Source organism: Eublepharis macularius, chromosome 19, assembly GCF_028583425.1.
Source record: "Eublepharis macularius isolate TG4126 chromosome 19, MPM_Emac_v1.0, whole genome shotgun sequence".
NCBI classification, from domain to species: Eukaryota; Metazoa; Chordata; class Lepidosauria; order Squamata; family Eublepharidae; genus Eublepharis; species Eublepharis macularius.
Genome location: NC_072808.1, coordinates 13,743,744 through 13,763,435, shown reverse-complemented (window position 1 = coordinate 13,763,435; position 19,692 = coordinate 13,743,744). Strand labels below are relative to the sequence as shown.

General features: G+C 44.3%; 2 protein-coding genes across 2 annotated transcripts; both read left to right on the top strand.

Annotated features, from left to right (window-relative positions):
- Positions 1 to 3,103: 3,103 nt before the first annotated feature.
- LOC129346465 (olfactory receptor 13H1-like) lies at positions 3,104 to 4,042 on the top strand. The gene has a single exon (XM_055003816.1). The coding sequence runs from the start codon at positions 3,104 to 3,106 to the stop codon at positions 4,040 to 4,042; it is 939 nt and encodes a 312-aa protein (XP_054859791.1).
- A 7,648-nt stretch (positions 4,043 to 11,690) lies between these two features.
- Positions 11,691 to 12,629, top strand: LOC129346463 (olfactory receptor 13H1-like). Its single transcript, XM_055003815.1, has one exon. The coding sequence runs from the start codon at positions 11,691 to 11,693 to the stop codon at positions 12,627 to 12,629; it is 939 nt and encodes a 312-aa protein (XP_054859790.1).
- The last annotated feature ends 7,063 nt before the right edge of the window (positions 12,630 to 19,692 follow it).

Here is a 19,692-nt window from a genome sequence, read left to right as displayed (position 1 = left end):
GATGTCTGCTCGAAAGAAAGCAGGAGTTTAAGTATACAGCATCCTTATGTGTTGGAACATTTGTCTGGTATTAATGGATTCCACCAGAGCATCCATGGCTCTCGTGAAAAAAGTACTTTATTTATTATCATATATCAGACTATTGCTTAAGCATCTAGCAGCGTAATCCTAAACTGAGTTCTTCAGTCTAAATCCTTTAATTTGAATGAATTTGGAATACATCTTTATAGGACTCTGCTGAAGCAATCATTAAGTCTTAGGGCCAAGCTACACATGACGAATGACACTTGAACGGCAAGTGTATTTCTCCCTGTTCACTTGCCTTCCACTCTGGGCCAAGCTACACATGACGAATGACACTTGAACGGCAAGTGGATTGAGTGGAGGGCAAGTGAACAGGGAGAAATACACTTGCTGTTCAAGTGTCATTCGTCATGTGTAGCTTGGCCCTCAATCCACTTGCCGTTCAAGTGTCATTCGTCATGTGTAGCTTGGCCCTTAGGGCCAACCTGGATGTCACAGTTGTTTAAGAGTTTATTCCTAGCTCCCCAGGTGTAACTTTCCCTTCTGTACCCATGCAACCGCTGTGAGGAATGTCTCTTTAAAAATTAGAGAAAGCCTAGGCCATTTCCCCATTTCCGGAACGGGGTGCAATGTTATGAAAAAACCGCAGAAGGTAGCATCTTCTCGTGCGAGTTTTGCGTGATGTCATGCAAAACTCGAGCAAGAAGAAGCTATCTTCTGTGGTTTTTTCACGGCGTTGCACCCCGTTCTGGATGAAGGTGAGTAGTGTGGAAACAGCCCCAGTTTGGGTCAGAACTGAGGGCCAAGCTACACATGACGAATGACACTTGAACGGCAAGTGGATTGAGTGGAGGGCAAGTGAACAGGGAGAAATACACTTGCTGTTCAAGTGTCATTGGTCATGTGTAGCTTGGCCCTGAGCTGTGCGGGAAGAGGTCCTCCTGCCTCCCGATATTCTCAAGCTAAAATGGCACCGAGGGGAAGTTATTTCCCCCTGTCATGTCTGTGTACAGCCCTGCCATGTTTGTTTGTTTATGTCACCGATACCACAGTATGCTGAAGTTACAATGCGTTAATGCTAACCTGTTGTATTCTTTCCTTTAGCCAGATTAACCATGCTCTCTCCATATTATAATTATTGCTTTTTCAGACCCACACAGGGCCTCTCATACTATCTCATTAACATGCATCTTCTAGTTAGAAGCAACTTTGGAGCATCCAGATGCCAGCTCTAGCTATTTTGCCCTGATGCTGGGAAGATGTTATTGTATATTGATTGTCTAGCCATAACTATAAAGGGTTCCCACAGAACTCATGTAATCTTGAGCACCAAAACAGGGCCAAGCTACACATGACAAATGACACTTGAACAGCAAGTGTATTGCCGTTCAAGTGTCATTCGTCATGTGTAGCTTGGCCCACAGTTGCTGGGGCACCGGAAATTTCAAGTATATCATAGCCTCTATGTTTTGATTTATCACTTCTGCCAAGCTCCATGATGGAGTTCAGACCTGAACTGTAAGAATCCTGAATAAAGCTTTTCTACTGGAACCAATATGTATTCACTGCAGAAGGGCTGAGGGATCTACCGGCCAGGGACTGACACCTCCAACCAACTTCAAACACAGTATGAGAAACTTACCCATATTCTCTGCAAAACGTGGTGTTCTTTTCTACCTGAGACAACAAGGTGCACACAGACTTTTGTACCAATAGTGTATAACTTACAAAAAGGTGTACACAAAATTTTGTACCAGTACTGTATAAAATTTTTGTACCAATATTGTACAAACTATCCTTGCCTGGAAAGCCCAGCCAAGTCTGATCTCATTTGATGTCGGTAGCCATGCAGAGTCTTCTTTGGTTGGGAGCCCTTCAAAGAAGACCAGGGTTGCTATGCAGAGGCAGGCCATGGCAAACCACCTCTGCTAGCCTCTTGCCGTAAGAAACCCAGGAAGAGGTTGCCATAAGTAGAGATGGGCACGATCCACATTATGATCCCAAAAAACCCACGATAATGGCGATCGCGTGATCATGGATCAGCGGATTGTTATCGGCCACAGCCAATGATCCAGTGATCGGGAGGTGGGCTGGATCGGGGCTGGATCATGCTCGGATCGGGAAGCCAGACATTCAGGCACCACCAATCTATTCCCCTGGCAATGGAGCCAGGGGAATGCCTGAGCTCTGTTTGCCCTCCTTCTGTCGCCCTGGAAACCCGAATGGAAGTCCAGCTTTCCTTGATCAGCAGGGCTTCCTTCCAACCATGGAGCAGCAAAGCAGTCACCAGTTGGGAGAAGACACCCAGGGGAGGGAGCGGGAAGGGGGTGTTCTGTAGCCACGGGCACTCCAATCTCATCCCTACAAACCCTGATAGGCAGTTCTGATGGCCAAACACAGATGGCCAAACACAAACACAGATGCCGCCGGCATCACCCACCGTTCCTGTATCGCTGGGAACAGCAGGGTGCCTGTCCGCTTTTGCATCCAGGATCCACGGATTGGCAACGGGAGATGACCGGTGTGGATCGTGTATTGGGGATCGTCGCTGGTGCCGATCCACAATCAGCTTGGATCGTTAATATTTTTGGGATCGTGCCCATCTCTAGCCATAAGTCAGCCATGACTTGACAGCACCTTCCACCACCACTGTTGTACAAACTAAACTGTTAGAGGAGAGGGAACGAATGAATGTGGAAAGAAAAGGAACACATTTTGGAATGAATTATCCAGTTTCATTTGGTTACAATAGATCTCTTTCCCACCATAAGCTGATATCTTTCCTAACATCAGTATGCTTTTGCTAGAGATGCAGATTTTAATAGATAAAAGCAGATTCATTTCATTAAGCTTTAATTGTCAGATTTGCATTGGAGAGATTGGTGTGGTTGAGGCAGAAAAGGGATACCAGCTGCATTTGTATGCATGTTTTCTACACTCTGGGTACAACTTGATGCCTAAAAAAGATTTTTACCTAATTCTCCATTATAGTATTTAACAAAAGGATGAACAAGCATGTTTTAGGATGAAATGTCATGGAGATGCTACTACGATCTTTGATTTTCCTCTCACAGGAAATATGGAAGATCGGGATAACGCCACCACAGTGACTGAGTTTGTGCTCGGGGGCTTCCCCAGACAGCCCCAAGTGCGTGCTGCCTTGTTCGTCCTCTTCTTGGTCATGTACGCAGTCGCCATTGCTGGGAATGGTCTCATTCTGGTGCTGATTGCGGTGGATTCTCACCTCCACACACCCATGTATTTCTTCCTCAGCAACCTGTCCTTCATCGACGTCTGCTTTATCTCTAACTCCGTCCCACAGATGCTGGCACTCTGCTTCACAGACAGGCGCACTGTTTCCTTTGGCAGGTGCTTTGCACAAATCAACATCGCTCTTTTTTTGGCAACAGCTGAGTGCCTCTTACTGGCAGTCATGGCTTACGACCGCTTTGTGGCAATTTGCAGCCCTCTACACTACAGTTTACTTATGAGCCAAAAGGTGTGCCTGATAGTGACAGTCAGCCTGTGGGTCAGCGCTTTCTTCTTGACCATTGTACCCTTTTTTAGCATGCCAACACTGCATTTCTGTGGCCACAATGTGGTGAATCATTTTGTATGTGAGCTCCAGGCAGTGTTGAAATTGGCCTGCTCTGACACTTACACCACTGGTCTTATCATAATGATAACAAGTACGTTAACTCTTGTGTTCCCCTTTGCCTTCATCCTGGTGACGTATGGGCGCATTGGTCTGGCTGTCCTGAGCATCCGCTCAGCCCAAGGCCAGGGGAAGGCTTTATCAACCTGTGGCTCTCATTTGGCTGTGGTGGGCGTTTTTTATGGCACTACCTTGGCCATTTACCTGAGGCCTCAGAACAAAATGTTCTCAAACAGAGAAAAGGTAGTGGGTGCTTTTTATGGAGTTGTCACTCCAATGCTCAATCCCTTGATCTACAGCCTGAGAAACAGGGATGTGAAGGGAGCCTTATGGAGGCTGATGGGCAGGAAACTAGAGGAATAAACTGCTTCCCTTGTCAAAGTCTATACTGAAAGGCATTCTCTCAGCAAGCATATATATAGTGGTGTTTCTGTGATCCTACAAGTAATTTCTATTTTGCTCAATGTTGTTGATGCTAATTATAGCACCACTGTGCTTTACATTGTAGCAAAATCTTGTGACTCTGCCCCAAGGAGTTCAAAATCTGAGTTTTGACCCTGGAAAGTTGGAAAAGGATGGCAAAGGGAAGACATTCAAGCATACCGAGGATGAAAACAAAAGCAGTTGTGTGTATGTAGTCTTTGTTCCAGCTGAGGGCAAGAACTGAGAGGTTACATGAAAGGCTTCATAGAAGAAATTGATATTAGCAGTTCATGTACTCTTGCATTCTGACAAGTTTCATATTGAAAGTTAAGATTCGGGAGCTGCAGTTTTTAATCCTCACTCAGCCATAAAGCTCATTGCACCAATTACTGTCTCTCTTTCTTTCTCTTAGAGCCAAACTACAAGTGACGCCTTACACAGGTTGGACACTTGTCAGCTTCCCTCAAGTTTTGATGGGAAATGTAAACGTCCTGGTCTTGCAGCTTGGCTCTCCATTACAGCTGCAAGACCAGGATGCCTACATTTCCCATCAAGACTTGAGGGAAGCTGACAAGTGTCCAACATGTGTCAGGCATCACTTGTAGCTTGGCTCTCCGATCCTCATCCCTTACAATGTTTTTGTGTGGGTCAAATGGAGGAAGGAATAACTACACACACAACTCTGAACTCCTTAGAGGAAGGGTGAAATAAAAATGGGACTGAGCAGAACTTTCATTCATTCATTCATTCATTCATTCATTTCTTTAATGGTTTGGAGTTCAGCAGACATTAAGAGTTCATAGAATGGCTTTCAACATGATGAATGGTAACATCCTTTTAAGACTAAGGGCCAAGCTACACATGACGAATGACACTTGAATGGCAAGTGGATTTAGTGGAGGGCAAGTGAACAGGGAGAAATACACTTGCTGTTCAAGTGTCATTCGTCATGTGTAGCTTGGCCCTGAGAAAGAGAAAGAAAAATTAAAAGGTCATACTGGAATCAGAACCCTTTCAGCGGTACTCTGTTGATATTAACAAAACACTGTGTGCAATTAAATCAAAAGTGCATTAAATACTTTCTTCTCTAAGTAAGGTCCAGCTTATTGTCAATCAAATTACCAGGTGAAGTACTATCCAGTCTAAATTTAGAAGCATTGTGTTTGTGCTTTTTTCAGCCATTAATTAAGAACGTCATATGTTCTTAATTAATGGCATTCTACAACAAGGAATTTTTAAACTAATATTTTAAAGTAATATTTTTAAAACAATGTTTTAAAATGGCAAACTCTTGACATTATTTTCCATTTAGGGGGGAAGGGCGATGGCTATGTGATGTGTTCACCACCCTGCCAGTATTCTCTTCTAGGAATGTGCTTGGGTGGGTAAAGGGATAGGCCGATGACATTAGGATCTTGATTTCATTCCTCCAAATGAGTTTAGAAATTTCACTGTGATAAGGCCCTGACTTGGACAGTCCAGGGGAGCCTGATCTCATCCGATCTCAGAAACTAATCAAGGTCAGCCTTGGTTAGTACTTGGATGGGAGACCTCCAACAAAGACCAGAGTTGCAGAGGAAAGCAATAGAAAACCACCTCTGTTTGTCTCTTGCCGTATGACAGTTATGACTTGAGGGCACCCTCCACTAAGGGTACACTAACAGGGCAGGGGTGAGTGAGAAGTTCAAGTCCACCAGTAGTTTATTGGCCAATTCCTGGTGTACTATCTTGTGGCTACTGGGCTTCTTTGCAAAGGATGCTGGAATACGCGAACCTTGGCCAGACGCTGCAAGATACTCCTTAGATTCTTAATCAATATGTACATAGAGAGTCATCATGATCACTTAATGCATGTTAGTTACAATTGTAATAGGTAGCACTCCCTTGCTTTGTAAATTTAGCACAAATTCCTCATCCACAGACGTTCTACTGAAATAATAATAGAAAAAAAAGGAAATTCACCCTTATTCAATGAGTAATTGAGCTGTGAAATTCATTGCCAGGGGAGGTAGTGATTGCCCTGAGAACAGAAAGCATTCAAAGAGGGTTGCGCAGATTCATGGGGGACTGGTCCATCAATGGTCCATCTATGACTACTAGCCAATGGTGACCGAAGGGAGCCTCCATATATAGAGGCAGAAACTAGAGTTTCTGGAAATTCCTAGAGAGGACTGACGTCACTTCCACGTCTTCCTGAGAAGTGACACCACACCATTGCTGACAGCTCTCCCATGTCTCCCCCGCAGGACTCTTGCTGGTTATTAGGCTGTGCAAGGCAACCCTAAAAGGAATACATTACAGGATATTACAGTAGGACATCGCTATTAAGACAACCTGTTAGCTATGCAGAAATATTTTGATAACCTTATGAAAGGGAGGATCCAGTAAAGATTTTTACTGATAGAAGAGGGTATTTTGATTCCCTCTCCTACTGTAGACATCCAGTTCCTTCCCTGCTGTTCCTTGAGGTCCCCAGTCCACGACGACCAGCATTTGAGGGGGCATTGGGAGACTCAGAGGAACGGAGGATGCAAGAAAGTCAAACTCCATTTGACAGAAATCCCATCGGGCAGAAGAAATTCCCAAAGGAACCAGGCCATTATGATTTTAACTTCCTTTGATGTCCCTTCTGTATTTTGTTTGTGGAGGAATTTCCAAGTTTTGAATTTCTGTTGAGCCAAAGTTTCATTGGGAATTCTAATTCGTGGAAGAAAAGTAAGATGAAGATAATATCCTGATACAAAAATCGGGAGGGGGGATCTGGTACCAGAGCTCAGGGATATATTTTGAGGCATCTAGAGAAATGTCCCTATTGACTGGTTAAGTCTGAAGTGTGTACTGTAGTGATGCAACTACATTTTAGCTTCCGCTCTAGTATTCTTGGCTAATTATCTCCATGGGATGTGGTCCCTCGGAGCTCCCAAAGATCGCTGTGATTTTCCGAACAAAATGATACTAATGGCCATGGATAGAATAAAACTGCTTTGGTAAACCCATTCAGGATTTTGCTTGAAACCCTGGGCTGCAAGAAAATAGACGATGAAGATTAAGTAAGAAAAATGAGGCCTCTTTATTTTTTAAAAATTTAGAAAATAAGAATCTTTCGCATTGTATTTGTAGAATATATTTCCTAGATTTTGAGTTCATTCAGAATTGTATTAGGTGGACTTCCTAGAAGGTATTAATATTACGTCTACTAATTATTTCAAACATAATTGTGACATTAGCCTTTTGGACAAATCTAAGAAGTTATATGTGAATGATAATGAAACCAAATTTCATTTTGAGGCATTTAGACTTTGAAATCTTTCTAGAGACATAACTTGGAATTCACATCTCACCACTTGGGTTTTTTATTTTTTTAAGTTGAGGTTTAGGGGGAAAGTGGCAAAAACCTGACTGAGGAAGTGAGCTTGTCAATGTCCATGTAAAAAGTGATGAGGCCAGATATAATTTCCTGAACAGGGGAAGTACAGGTAGTCTCAGGTTTGCATATGGGCCTTTTCTGACATTTGAATGGCTGCTGAGATGGATGCAGGACTAGATGGACAATTGGTTTGAGGCAGCGGGGCTTTTCTTATGTTCTTCTAGGAGATGGATCATAACTCAATGTCATCCCCTCGAGAAAGGACTGCAGCTCCATGGTGGAGCATCTTCTTTGCTGATGGTTCCATGTTCAGTCCCTAGCATTTCCAATTAAAATGATCTGGTAGGTGTTATGAAAGACTTTTGCCTAAGACTCCAGAGACAGGGTGCTTGTCAGAATACACAACATTGACTTTGATAAACACTCAGGGCCAAGCTACACATGACGAATGACACTTGAACAGCAAGTGTATTTCTCCCTGTTCACTTGCCCTCCACTCAATCCACTTGCCGTTCAAGTGTCATTCGTCATGTGTAGCTTGGCCCTCAGGCAACTTGACATTCTCATGTTCTTAAGTAGTGGGTGTGGGAAGGAATAAGCCCTTCACAGGTTTTACGTATGATTTTCAGATCTTGCAACTGGATTTCTAGTATGATTCTTATTCTGGCATCAAGCCCATGATAAAGTCTTGTGAATTGCACATATTTTCGTTTCGTATGAACTTTCCCCAAAATTTGGTAGGCAGTTGAGAAGAATAACTGAGTGTTTCATATTAAATGCAGCATTGTTAAACAATATTAACTAGTGGACTCCTTCTAAAGGAAGATTCTCTTTAGAACTCTACAAAGTAATGTATTTATTTATGTACTTTGAGCATAGCTGAGAAATTAAGAACCAGGTGTGCCATTAAAGAAACAATTAAACACAAGCCGGGACTTGGCTGAGCATAGACTTGCTGAAATGGACTGCTTGTTACTCTCTGTATCATATTGCAGTGGCAGAACAACAGGCAGAAATCCATAGGTGATGAAATCTACTCTATCACATGGTTAAAAAAAAATCCAAAGATCAATTAATGAGAAATCAAGCAAAATTCTCTTTTGCAAGAGGAAAAGAGAATAAGAGGAACCCATTTCTATATCTAAAACAGAAAATTTCAGAAAATGAAATTCCACAACTCTAGTCCACAGGTTCAGTATGTGGAGGTTTCAGTTACTTGTCACAGCTGAGATCCACTGATAGAACAATCCTACCTATTATTCAATACTCCTGTTAAAAATAGTCCTCTTCCCCTGCTCTTGGAATAGTTGGAGTTCCTGTGAGACAAGTTGATGCCTCTTTGTCTTAAGAGAGTGCAAGCATTCTTGTCTTAGAATATTGGGCCAGCTATAGTTCTACCGATGAGGAGACTTGACTCTTTTTTTTTGTACAGCTATTCACACAAGTTGGTGCTCATATTGCTCAAGATCTTCTTCGACCTTGTTCTTCACTTCAAATGGCCTCAGGGATCAACCTGTAGAGAAACCCCATCTTAAAGGGACAGGAGAATGATTCCATCAGAGTCTTAACAATACAGGAGGTCAGTGATTTTTTTAAAAAATTAATCAAATAACAAAGTATTTAGAAATAAAATACCAGATAGAAAGAGACACTCAAAACACACATCCACACGGAGGTATCGTAGCATAGTGTGATGTATTGAAACCAAACACTTTGGGCTGTCCAGTCTAAATGCCGTAGAAGGAAGACCTTCTCATTGCTGTTAGTCAATGCCTGAAACTTCACACTGACTCAGGGCCAAGCTACACATGACGAATGACACTTGAACAGCAAGTGGATTGAGTGGAGGGCAAGTGAACAGGGAGAAATACACTTGCCGTTCAAGTGTCATTCGTCACTTGTAGCTTGGTCCTCAGACAGAGGAGCAGCTTTGATCAACAACGACTCTCAGTAAAGTTTTTGATGTGCAGGCAGAGACAAGAAAAATTTGCTACATTATCAGCTAAATGCTGCAGCCAGAAAGAGATTTCACAAACCCCAGCAAACCCATTTGGTAGCTTGTTAGGGTGCCTGCTCTATTTTTCCTATAATTAATTGTCAGTAACCCATTATTATTAATAAAATAATTCCTAATACCTTCATTCAATGTAATTGTGGTGTTTATGTGTTTCTTTGGGGGTGGGGGACTAATTAGTTCACAATGCTGTCCTAAGAACAAATGTGGGTAAATGTACCAAATTGCTGATTATTGTTTTTCCCCATTTCCTTTGTTGCCATATAGATCGGAGCACACAGATCCTCAATATTTATTACTCAGTGCAGGATTGTTAAGTTAAACAAAAGAGGCAAGTTCAGGACTGAGAGCCAATTGTAAATGAATTCTTCTCATCACCCTGAGGGAACGGAAGAATGCCCATTTTCTCTTCGAGAGGGTTAAGATGATGGTTCAGCAGTAGAGATCTGCTTATTATTTTATTTTATTTTATTTTATTTTATTTTATTTTATTTTATTTTATTTTATTTTATTTTATTTTATTTTATTTAAGCATTTATACCCCAAGTTTCCACATAGCTCAGGGCCACTTATAAAACTATTTAAGAACTTCAAAATTGAAACCAAGAAAAAAATCGCTTCCTCCCCCCCTTAAAAGATGCCAGCCTTTATCACACACCCCTTGCCGCAGGTCCAGGGGTCAGTCCTGAGCATATTAAGTTTTAAAAGGAATAAATAGGTGATGTGAAGGACCTCTGCTTGAAAGAAAGCTACATTTTAATTATACAGCAGCTCTATGTGTTGGAGCAACAATTGTCTGGTATTAATGGATTCCCCTAGTGCATCCATGGCTCTCAAAAAAAAAAAAGTACTTCATTTATCATATGTTCCCATGGTCAGACTATTGCTTAAGCATCTAGCAGTGTAATCCTAAACTGAGTTCTTCCAGTCTAAATGCTTTCATTTGAATGGGCTTAGACTGGAGTATATCTCTATAGGATTGTCTTGAAGCAGTCATTACGTCTAAGGGCCAAATGGGATTTGACATTTGTCAGAGTTGAGTCCAGGTTCCCCAGATGTAACTCATCCTTCCACACCCACACATCAATTGTGAGGAATGTCTTTTTAAAAATGAGGAAAAGCTGAATTTGGCTCAGAACTGAGCTGTGAGGGAGGCGGTGTTCCTGCCTCCCATTCCCAAGCTAAAATGGCACCAAGGGGAACTTATTTTCCCCATTTTTCACCTGGGGGTACCCATAACTGACTTTTTAAAACAATCATTTCTGATTCGGCCCTGAGTCAACATTCATTAATTCATTGAAGCAGAATTACCTCAACCGACTTCAAACTCAGTATGAGAAGTTTACCAATATCCGCTGCAAAACATGGTGTACTTTTCTACCTGAGGCAACAAGGTATACACAAACTTTTGTACCAATATTGAACAAAATTTTTGAATCAATGTTGTACAAACTGTCCTTGCCAGGGTAGCCCAGGAAAATCCAATCTCATCAGATCTCAGGGCCAAGCTACACATGACGAATGACACTTGAACGGCAAGTGGATTGAGTGGAGGGCAAGTGAACAGGGAGAAATACACTTGCCGTTCAAGTGCCATTCGTCATGTGTAGCTTGGCCCTCAGAAGCCATACAGGGTCTGCCTTCTTAGTAGTTTCTTCCAAAGAAGACCAGGGTTGCTATATAGAGGCAAGCCATGGCAAACTACCTCTGCTAGTCTCTTGTTTTGAGAAACCCAACAGCACTTGCTGTTGGGTTTTTCAACAGTCAACCATGACTGGACAACACTGTCCAATACCACCATTGTACAAACTAAACTGTTAAAGGAGAGGGAACAAATGAATGTGGAAAGAAAAGGAACACATTTTGGAATGAATTATCCAGTTTCATTTGGTTACAATAGATCTCTTTCCTACTATAATCTGATATCTTTCCTAGAGATGTAGATTTTAATAGATAAAAGCAGATTTATTTCGTAAAGCTTTAATTGTAAGTTTTGCATCGGAGAGATTGGTATGGTTGAGGCTAAAAAGGGATACCAGCTGCATTTGGATGCATGTTTTCTACACTCTGGGCCCAACTAGATGACAAAAAAAGATTTTTACCTAACTCAACATTTTAATATTTACCAAAAGGTTGAATAAGCACATTTTAGGATGAAATTTCAGGCACATGGTACTAAGATTCTCAATTCTGCTTTTACAGGAAATATGGAATATTGGGATAACGCCACCACAGTGACCGAGTTTGTGCTTGTGGGCCTCTCCAGACAGCCCCATGTGCGTACTGCCTTGTTTGTCCTCTTCTTGGTCATGTATGCAGTCGCCATTGCTGGGAATGGTCTCATTGTAGTGCTAATTGCAGTGGATTCTCACCTCCACACACCCATGTATTTCTTCCTCAGCAACCTCTCCTTCATTGACGTCTGCTATGTCACCACCACTGTCCCACAGATGCTGGTGCACTGCTTCAAAGAGAAGCCCATTATACCACTGGGCAGCTGTTTTGCACAAATGAGCATTGGTCTTTTTTTGGGAGTGGCGGAGTGCCTCTTGCTAGCTGTCATGGCTTATGACCGCTTTGTGGCAATATGCAGCCCTCTACACTACAGTTTAATCATGAGCCGAAAGGTGTGCCTGATACTGGCAGTCAGCCTTTGGATTATCTCTTTCCTCTTGACCATCGTACCCTTTTTTGGCATGCCAGCAGCACGCTTGTGCGGCCACAATGTGGTGAATCATTTTACATGTGAAGTCCAGGCAGTGTTGAAATTGGCCTGCTCTGATACTCATTCCAATGGTCTCAGCATGCTAATAACAAGTACGTTCACACTTCTGTTCCCCTTTGCCTTCATCCTGGTGACTTATGGGCGCATTGGTCTGGCTGTCCTACGCATTCGCTCAGCCCAGGGCCGGGGGAAAGCTTTATCAACCTGTGGCTCTCATTTGGCTGTGGTGGGCATTTTTTATGGCACCGCCTTGGCCACTTATCTGAAACCTCAGTCCAAAACGTTCTCAGACAGGGAAAAGGTAGTGGGTGTTTTTTATGGTATTGTTACTCCCATGCTCAACCCTCTGATCTACAGCCTGAGAAACAGGGATGTGAAAGGAGCCTTATGGAGGCTGATGGGGAGGAAAGCAGAGGTATAAGCTACTTCCAAAGTCAACTTTCATATTGACAGAGATCCTCTCAGCAAGCATATGTATAGCTGTGTTTCCATTCATTTTCTGTCTTGCAGTTTATTTTTTGCAAAATCAGGAGCAGTTTCTACGTTGCTCAATGTTGCTGTTGTTTCTTTGTATAGCAACATTGTGCTTTACGTAGTAACTCAAGCCTATAGACCTGTTGCTAGGAGTTCAAAATCTCTAATTTTCATTGGAAAAGGGTGAAAATAGTTTAAATTCAGAGGTGCAATGGATCTTGAATCAATAGAGAGTCAGACGCTTTGTTTGCTTTTAAAGAAACGTTTACATCAAAGGGCCAAGCTACTTGAACAGCAAGTGTATTTCTCCCTGTTCACTTGCCCTCCACTCAATCCACTTGCCGTTCAAGTGTCATTTGTCACTTGTAGCTTGGCCCTAAAAGGAAAGGTGAACAAGGTTGCTACAGAAACCAAATCTATCAGTTATATCTTCACACTGCAGAATATAAACTGCTACACCTAAAAAGGCAATCTTCTTTTTGACCCTAGAAAAGGAAATCACCTGATCAATTGACCAATAATAGTTTACAAACACATCTGAGGGCCAAGCTACAAGTGACGAATGACACTTGAACAGCAAGTGTATTTCTCCCTCTTCACTTGCCCTCCACTCAATCTACTTGCCATTCAAGTGTCATTTGTCACTTGTAGCTTGGCCCTTAGATTAGGCTATTGGCTCTCTGCCAGCTTTCCCTTCCAGGTCAATGCAGACAATAGCACACTGGGTAAAAACATTAACCCCATAATGACTAAACGTCAGAACTTGCAGTCTATATTCCAACAATTTTGACACAGGGAAAGTTGAAAAATGACAATTACTAAGGAAGAGAAGGTGACCATTCTGTCAAAGGCAGGGGTTCTTTTGAGGATTTGGGAGGTCAAGAAAAACTCACTTAAGGTAAGATACTTTGGCAAGATAAAGGCTTTAACTGAGGGGAATGAACCAGGCAAGGACAACCAAAAGGGGAAAACAACAACTTTGCAAACTAAGGAGGCCGGAACAGTAGGAAAAAATAAAATGGTAAAAAGTAACTAAAAATATGAATTAAAAACACCAATATAAAGTTTAATTAGAAATACATAAACTAGAGTAAAAACATCGTATGCTTCTACATGTATATTATATGCTTGTATATAAATAAAAGTAAAATCATGAATATACAGGTATAATAGTACAACTTATTGCCCTATGTACGGAACCAATAAAACCAAATGCATTTTGGTCCAGGGGCCTTCCTTTGTGATAAGAAAATATCATAGACAACATCCCATCAACAAAATACATAAATTAAACATACATGATCTAGCACACAATGAATCTGGAACACATTTTAAAAAATCAGAAATAAGTTGAGCAGGTTGGAAAGCCCAGGGGTAGGGATGTGCGTTTCGGCATTCAGAATGCCGAAAGAATGCCGAAACAAAAGTGTTTCGGCTTCTTTCGGGGAATGCCGAAACGTTTCGGGGAATGCCGAAACGTTTCGGGTAGCCGAAAGAAAAAAGCCGAAACGTTTCGGGATTCTTTCGGCTTTCTTTCGGCTTTTCTATGGGAAAATGCCTCCGTCTTCCAGGACGCCTGGAGGAGGCATTTTCCCACCGAATAAGCCCAAAATTGGTGGGGACCTTCCTCTAACCCTTCTCTAACAACCACCCAAGTTTCAGACAGATTGGACTTTGGGGGGCCATGTTATGGCCCCCCAAAGCAGGTCCCCCCATCCTCCCATAAGAAAGCGAAGGAGCAGCATATTGTTAGCATGCTGCTGCTGATCTTTCTTCATTATTTCCTATGGGGAAAAAATGAAGAGGCAGGCTTCCTTTGCCAGGGGTGGCATTTTGCATGCAAAATGCCCCCCAGCCCTCAGGGGCCCTTCTCCCACCCCTCCTCCCACCCCCCACCAAGGCTCAGCCTGCTCCCACTTGGGGGGGCCATTTCATGGCCTCCCCAAGTAGGTGCTCTAATCTCTACCACTGACAGCTGGGGGAGGCTTGTGTTGCCAGGGGTGGCATTTTGCATGCAAAATGCCCCCCAACCCTCTGGGGCCCTTCTCCCACCCCTCCTCCCACCCCCCACCAAGGCTCAGCCTGCTCCCACTTGGGGGGGCATTTCATGGCCTCCCCAAGTAGGTGCTCTGCTCTCATCTCTACCACTGACAGCTGGGGGAGGCTTGTGTTGCCAGGGGTGGCATTTTGCATGCAAAATGCCCCCCAGCCCTCTGGGGCCCTTCTCCCACCCTTCCTCCCACCCCCCACCAAGGCTCAGACTGCTCCCACTTGGGGGGGCCATTTCATGGCTTCCCCAAGTAGGTCCTCTCAGCCCCTAAAGTCCACCCCTTACAGCCCCACACAAACCCAATTCCCCCCCAGCTGCCACACACAGACCCAAATCCCCACATTAGCCCCTCACAGACCCAAATCCACCCCCACCTGCCCCACACCCATAACCCCAGGAACAGGCTGGCAAAGGCCAGCCCTCTCCCTTTGTTCCCTATGCTGGGAACTTCTAAACTCTCTTTCCCTGGGCAATTCTGCACAGCCCAGGGGTGCCACAATGGTGGGCACACTTCTGAGTGCCAGCTGGTCCCTGTGAAAGAGCACCTGAACCACAGACACCCTCCCTCAAATTCCCCCACCACCTACAGAGATGGCTGGCCAGCCAGCCCCATTGTTCCCTATGATGGGAACCAACTGCACAACAAAGAATAAAACAAGAACAACACAAAATAAAGTTTTAAAAAAATTATATTCTCCCTTCCAAAGTACAAGTAGGCAAAGCATTATGACACATTACACCAGCAGTCCCCCACACAGAAAAATTAAAACAAAACTCACTTAACATCAGAGAATCACAAAGCATGATTCCTGTCAAAAACACTTTATTTCTTGAACAGCTTTAGGTTACACAGCAGGGGGGAACACCAAAGGGCATGGCAGCACTATCTTACACAAAAATAACACAACTCACTTCACATCAGAGAATCACAAAGCACAATTCCTGTTAAAAACACTTTATTTCTTGAACAGCTTTAGGTTACACAGCAGGGGGGAACACCAAAGGGCATGGCAGCACTATCTTACACAAAAATAACACAACTCACTTAACATCAGAGAATCACAAAAACACAATTCCTGGCAAAAACACTTTATTTCTTGAACAGCTTTAGGTTACACAGTAGGAGGGCACAACAGGGCATGATAGCAATGTACTACAAAAAATAATACAACCCACTTCACCGTTTTTGACAGCAATTGTGTTTGTGTGATTCTCTGATGTGAAGTGAGTTGTGTTATTTTTGTGTAGAACACTGCTTTCCTGCTCTGTGGTGCCTTCCTACTGTGTAACCTAAAGCAGTTACAGAAATAAAGTGCTTTTGACAGCAATTTTTTGGGGTGATTCTTTAATGTGAAGTGAGTTGTGTTATTTTTGTGTAAGATAGTGCTGCCATGCCCTTTGGTGTTCCCCCCTGCTGTGTAACCTAAAGCTGTTCAAGAAATAAAGTGTTTTTGACAGGAATCATGCTTTGTGATTCTCTGATGTTAAGTGAGTTTTGTTTTAATTTTTCTGTGTGGGGGACTGCTGGTGTAATGTGTCATAATGCTTTGCCTACTTGTACTTTGGAAGGGAGAATATATTTTTTTAAAAACTTTATTTTGTGTTGTTCTTGTTTTATTCTTTGTTGTGCAGTTGGTTCCCATCATAGGGAACAATGGGGCTGGCTGGCCAGCCATCTCTGTAGGTGGTGGGGGAATTTGAGGGAGGGTGTCTGTGGTTCAGGTGCTCTTTCACAGGGACCAGCTGGCACTCAGAAGTGTGCCCACCATTGTGGCACCCCTGGGCTGTGCAGAATTGCCCAGGGAAAGAGAGTTTAGAAGTTCCCAGCATAGGGAACAAAGGGAGAGGGCTGGCCTTTGCCAGCCTGTTCCTGGGGTTATGGGTGTAGGGCAGGTGGGGGTGGATTTGGGTCTGTGAGGGGATAATGTGGGGATTTGGGTCTGTGTGTGGCAGCTGGGGGGGAATTGGGTTTGTGTGGGGCTGTAAGGGGTGGACTTTAGGGGCTGAGAGGACCTACTTGGGGATGCCATGAAATGGCCCCCCCCAAGTGGGAGCAGTCTGAGCCTTGGTGGGGGGTGGGAGGAAGGGTGGGAGAAGGGCCCCAGAGGGCTGGGGGGCATTTTGCATGCAAAATGCCACCCCTGGCAACACAAGCCTCCCCCAGCTGTCAGTGGTAGAGATGAGAGCAGAGCACCTACTTGGGGAGGCCATGAAATGCCCCCCCAAGTGGGAGCAGGCTGAGCCTTGGTGGGGGGTGGGAGGAGGGGTGGGAGAAGGGCCCCAGAGGGTTGGGGGGCATTTTGCATGCAAAATGCCACCCCTGGCAACACAAGCCTCCCCCAGCTGTCAGTGGTAGAGATTAGAGCACCTACTTGGGGAGGCCATGAAATGGCCCCCCCAAGTGGGAGCAGGCTGAGCCTTGGTGGGGGGTGGGAGGAGGGGTGGGAGAAGGGCCCCTGAGGGCTGGGGGGCATTTTGCATGCAAAATGCCACCCCTGGCAAAGGAAGCCTGCCTCTTCATTTTTTCCCCATAGGAAATAATGAAGAAAGATCAGCAGCAGCATGCTAACAATATGCTGCTCCTTCGCTTTCTTATGGGAGGATGGGGGGACCTGCTTTGGGGGGCCATAACATGGCCCCCCAAAGTCCAATCTGTCTGAAACTTGGGTGGTTGTTAGAGAAGGGTTAGAGGAAGGTCCCCACCAATTTTGGGCTTATTCGGTGGGAAAATGCCTCCTCCAGGCGTCCTGGAAGACGGAGGCATTTTCCCATAGAAAAAAGCCGAAAGAATGCCGAAATAATGCCGAAAGAATCCCGAAAGCCGAAAGCCGAAAGAGATTCTTGTTTCGGCTTTCGGCTTTAACGATAGAGAATCTTCTTTCGGCTTTCTACTTTCGGCTATAGCCGAAAATTTTTGGCTTGCACACCCCTACCCAGGGGTTACTTCAAAGGCTAGAAGTGTATCTTGGCATTTTGACAAGTTTCAAATTTGCAAACTGGGTTCAAATTTAGGAGCAGCAGATTTTAATCTGCATTCATCTGTGAAGGTCATTGGATCAATCTCTCTCTCTCTCTCTCTCTCTCTCTCTCTCTCTCTCTCTCTCTCTCAGTCTATCCTCCCTCACAAGGCAGTTGTGAGGGTCAAATGGAGAAGGGAATAGTCATGTACCCAGAGCTTTTTTTCAGCAGGAACGAGGGGGAACGGAGTTCCAGACCCTCTTGAAAATGGTCACATGGCCTGTGGCCCCACCCCCTGATCTCCAGACAGAGGGGAGTTGAGATTGCCCTCCGTGCAGCACTGCCAGCCACGTGACTATTTTCTCCGAGGACAACCCACTGAGTTCCATCACCTCTTTTCCCAGAAAAAAAGCCCTGCATGTACCCAACTCTAAACTTATAACAAGTATGGAATTTAAAAAATGAGACTGATAGATTCCCTCAGATAAACCATTTTTGTTTTCTGTTTGCCCACCAATTTTTATATCCTGATTTGCTGTCACTTCAATGCCATGTTACTCCATTTGATAATGGCCATTTTCACATGGCTGCTAATGTCTCCGGGAAATCGCACAAAACTCGCAGCACAATGGCATCTTCATAGCGCGATTTCCCATTTAAAGGCGTGATGGTGTCAGAAATCACACCGGTAAGCGGGAAATTGCGCTGTGAAGACACTGTCATACCATGAGTTTTGTGCATTTTTCTGGTGGGTTTAGCCATGTGAAAACAGCCAGGGACGGGCCATCTTTTCACTTCATGACAGGATTCCTTTCAGACACAGATCCTTAAATGTACGATTCTCTGTTGTGGCTTCTGAGGGTACTATAGCAGAAGCAACCAATGGATCAAGAGCATACCATGTCCTTCAGGAAAGTGGGCAGGCAATTATGAAGGCAGAACCAGCGACTGGTGCCTTCACACAACTAAAAGCTCACAGGAGAAGGATCCAGGATCCTGTAAACAGGAACTCTGGATTAGAGATGGGCATGAACCGAAATACGAACCAAAATTCATCACAAACCAGGCTGGTTCGTGGTTCGTGAACCAGCGGTTTGTCAGAGCCCATTTCTGACGAACCGCCATGAACCTTAGGCTGGTTTGTTTGGTTCATTTTTTGGTTCGTCACTGCAGACAGCCTGGCACTGATCAATCAGTTTCCTAGGCAGCAGAGGATGGACTTCCTTCAGACCTTCTGCTGACCCGGAAGTGGTCTTCTGCTGGCCCGGAAGTGACCTTCTGACCTGGAAGTGATATTTTGCTGATCTGGATGTGACATTTTCATGAACCAGATGAACCAGTTTGTGAACCGGGGCAGGTTCATGAAAGTTTGTGGTTTGTGGTTCGTGAAATGTGACAAACCATGAACCTCACAGTTCATTTTTTTCTGGTTTGTGCCCATCTCTACTCTGGATCATCTGTGAGGCAGTGGTGCCTAGGGAGCGCTAGAGCAGCATTATCCCTCTTTGCCCTCTTGGACTTCTTCTTAGGGTTGCCATGTACCTTCCTAGGAGGAGGAGGGGAACCTATCACTTACCTTTAGGATGTCATTCCATGTGTGCAAAGCATGTGCACACTTCTGGTGCAATGCAGTGACATCATTTCTGGGAGTGACATCATTGTGCAGGCTCTGGAACTACTCCTGGACATTGTGCCAGGCTGCTTTGGGCCCCCAATGGGCTGATCCTTTAAGAAATGGCCCGGCGCAAAGGCCAGGAGCATTCTCAGATCCTGCATGATAACGTCACTCCTTGAAGTGACTCTGTCATGCCATGCCAGGAGTGTGCCCTGGAAGACCTGTTTCTGTGTCTTTCCCCCCACCTATCGGGTGAGTGGTAGGATGGGATGGAGACTGGAAGCAGGGGATCTTCCATCCCCACTGGGGGGTGGCAACCCTACTTCTCCTGTTTGGTTGTCTTCTTCTCTGTGCATGTCATCCCCACTTCGGCTTCTGTTGGGCATG

Excerpts from the sequence above, each read along its gene's own strand:
- LOC129346463 (XM_055003815.1), top strand. The coding sequence starts at position 11,691 with ATGGAATATTGGGATAACGCCACCACAGTGACCGAGTTTGTGCTTGTG.
- LOC129346465 (XM_055003816.1), top strand. The coding sequence starts at position 3,104 with ATGGAAGATCGGGATAACGCCACCACAGTGACTGAGTTTGTGCTCGGG.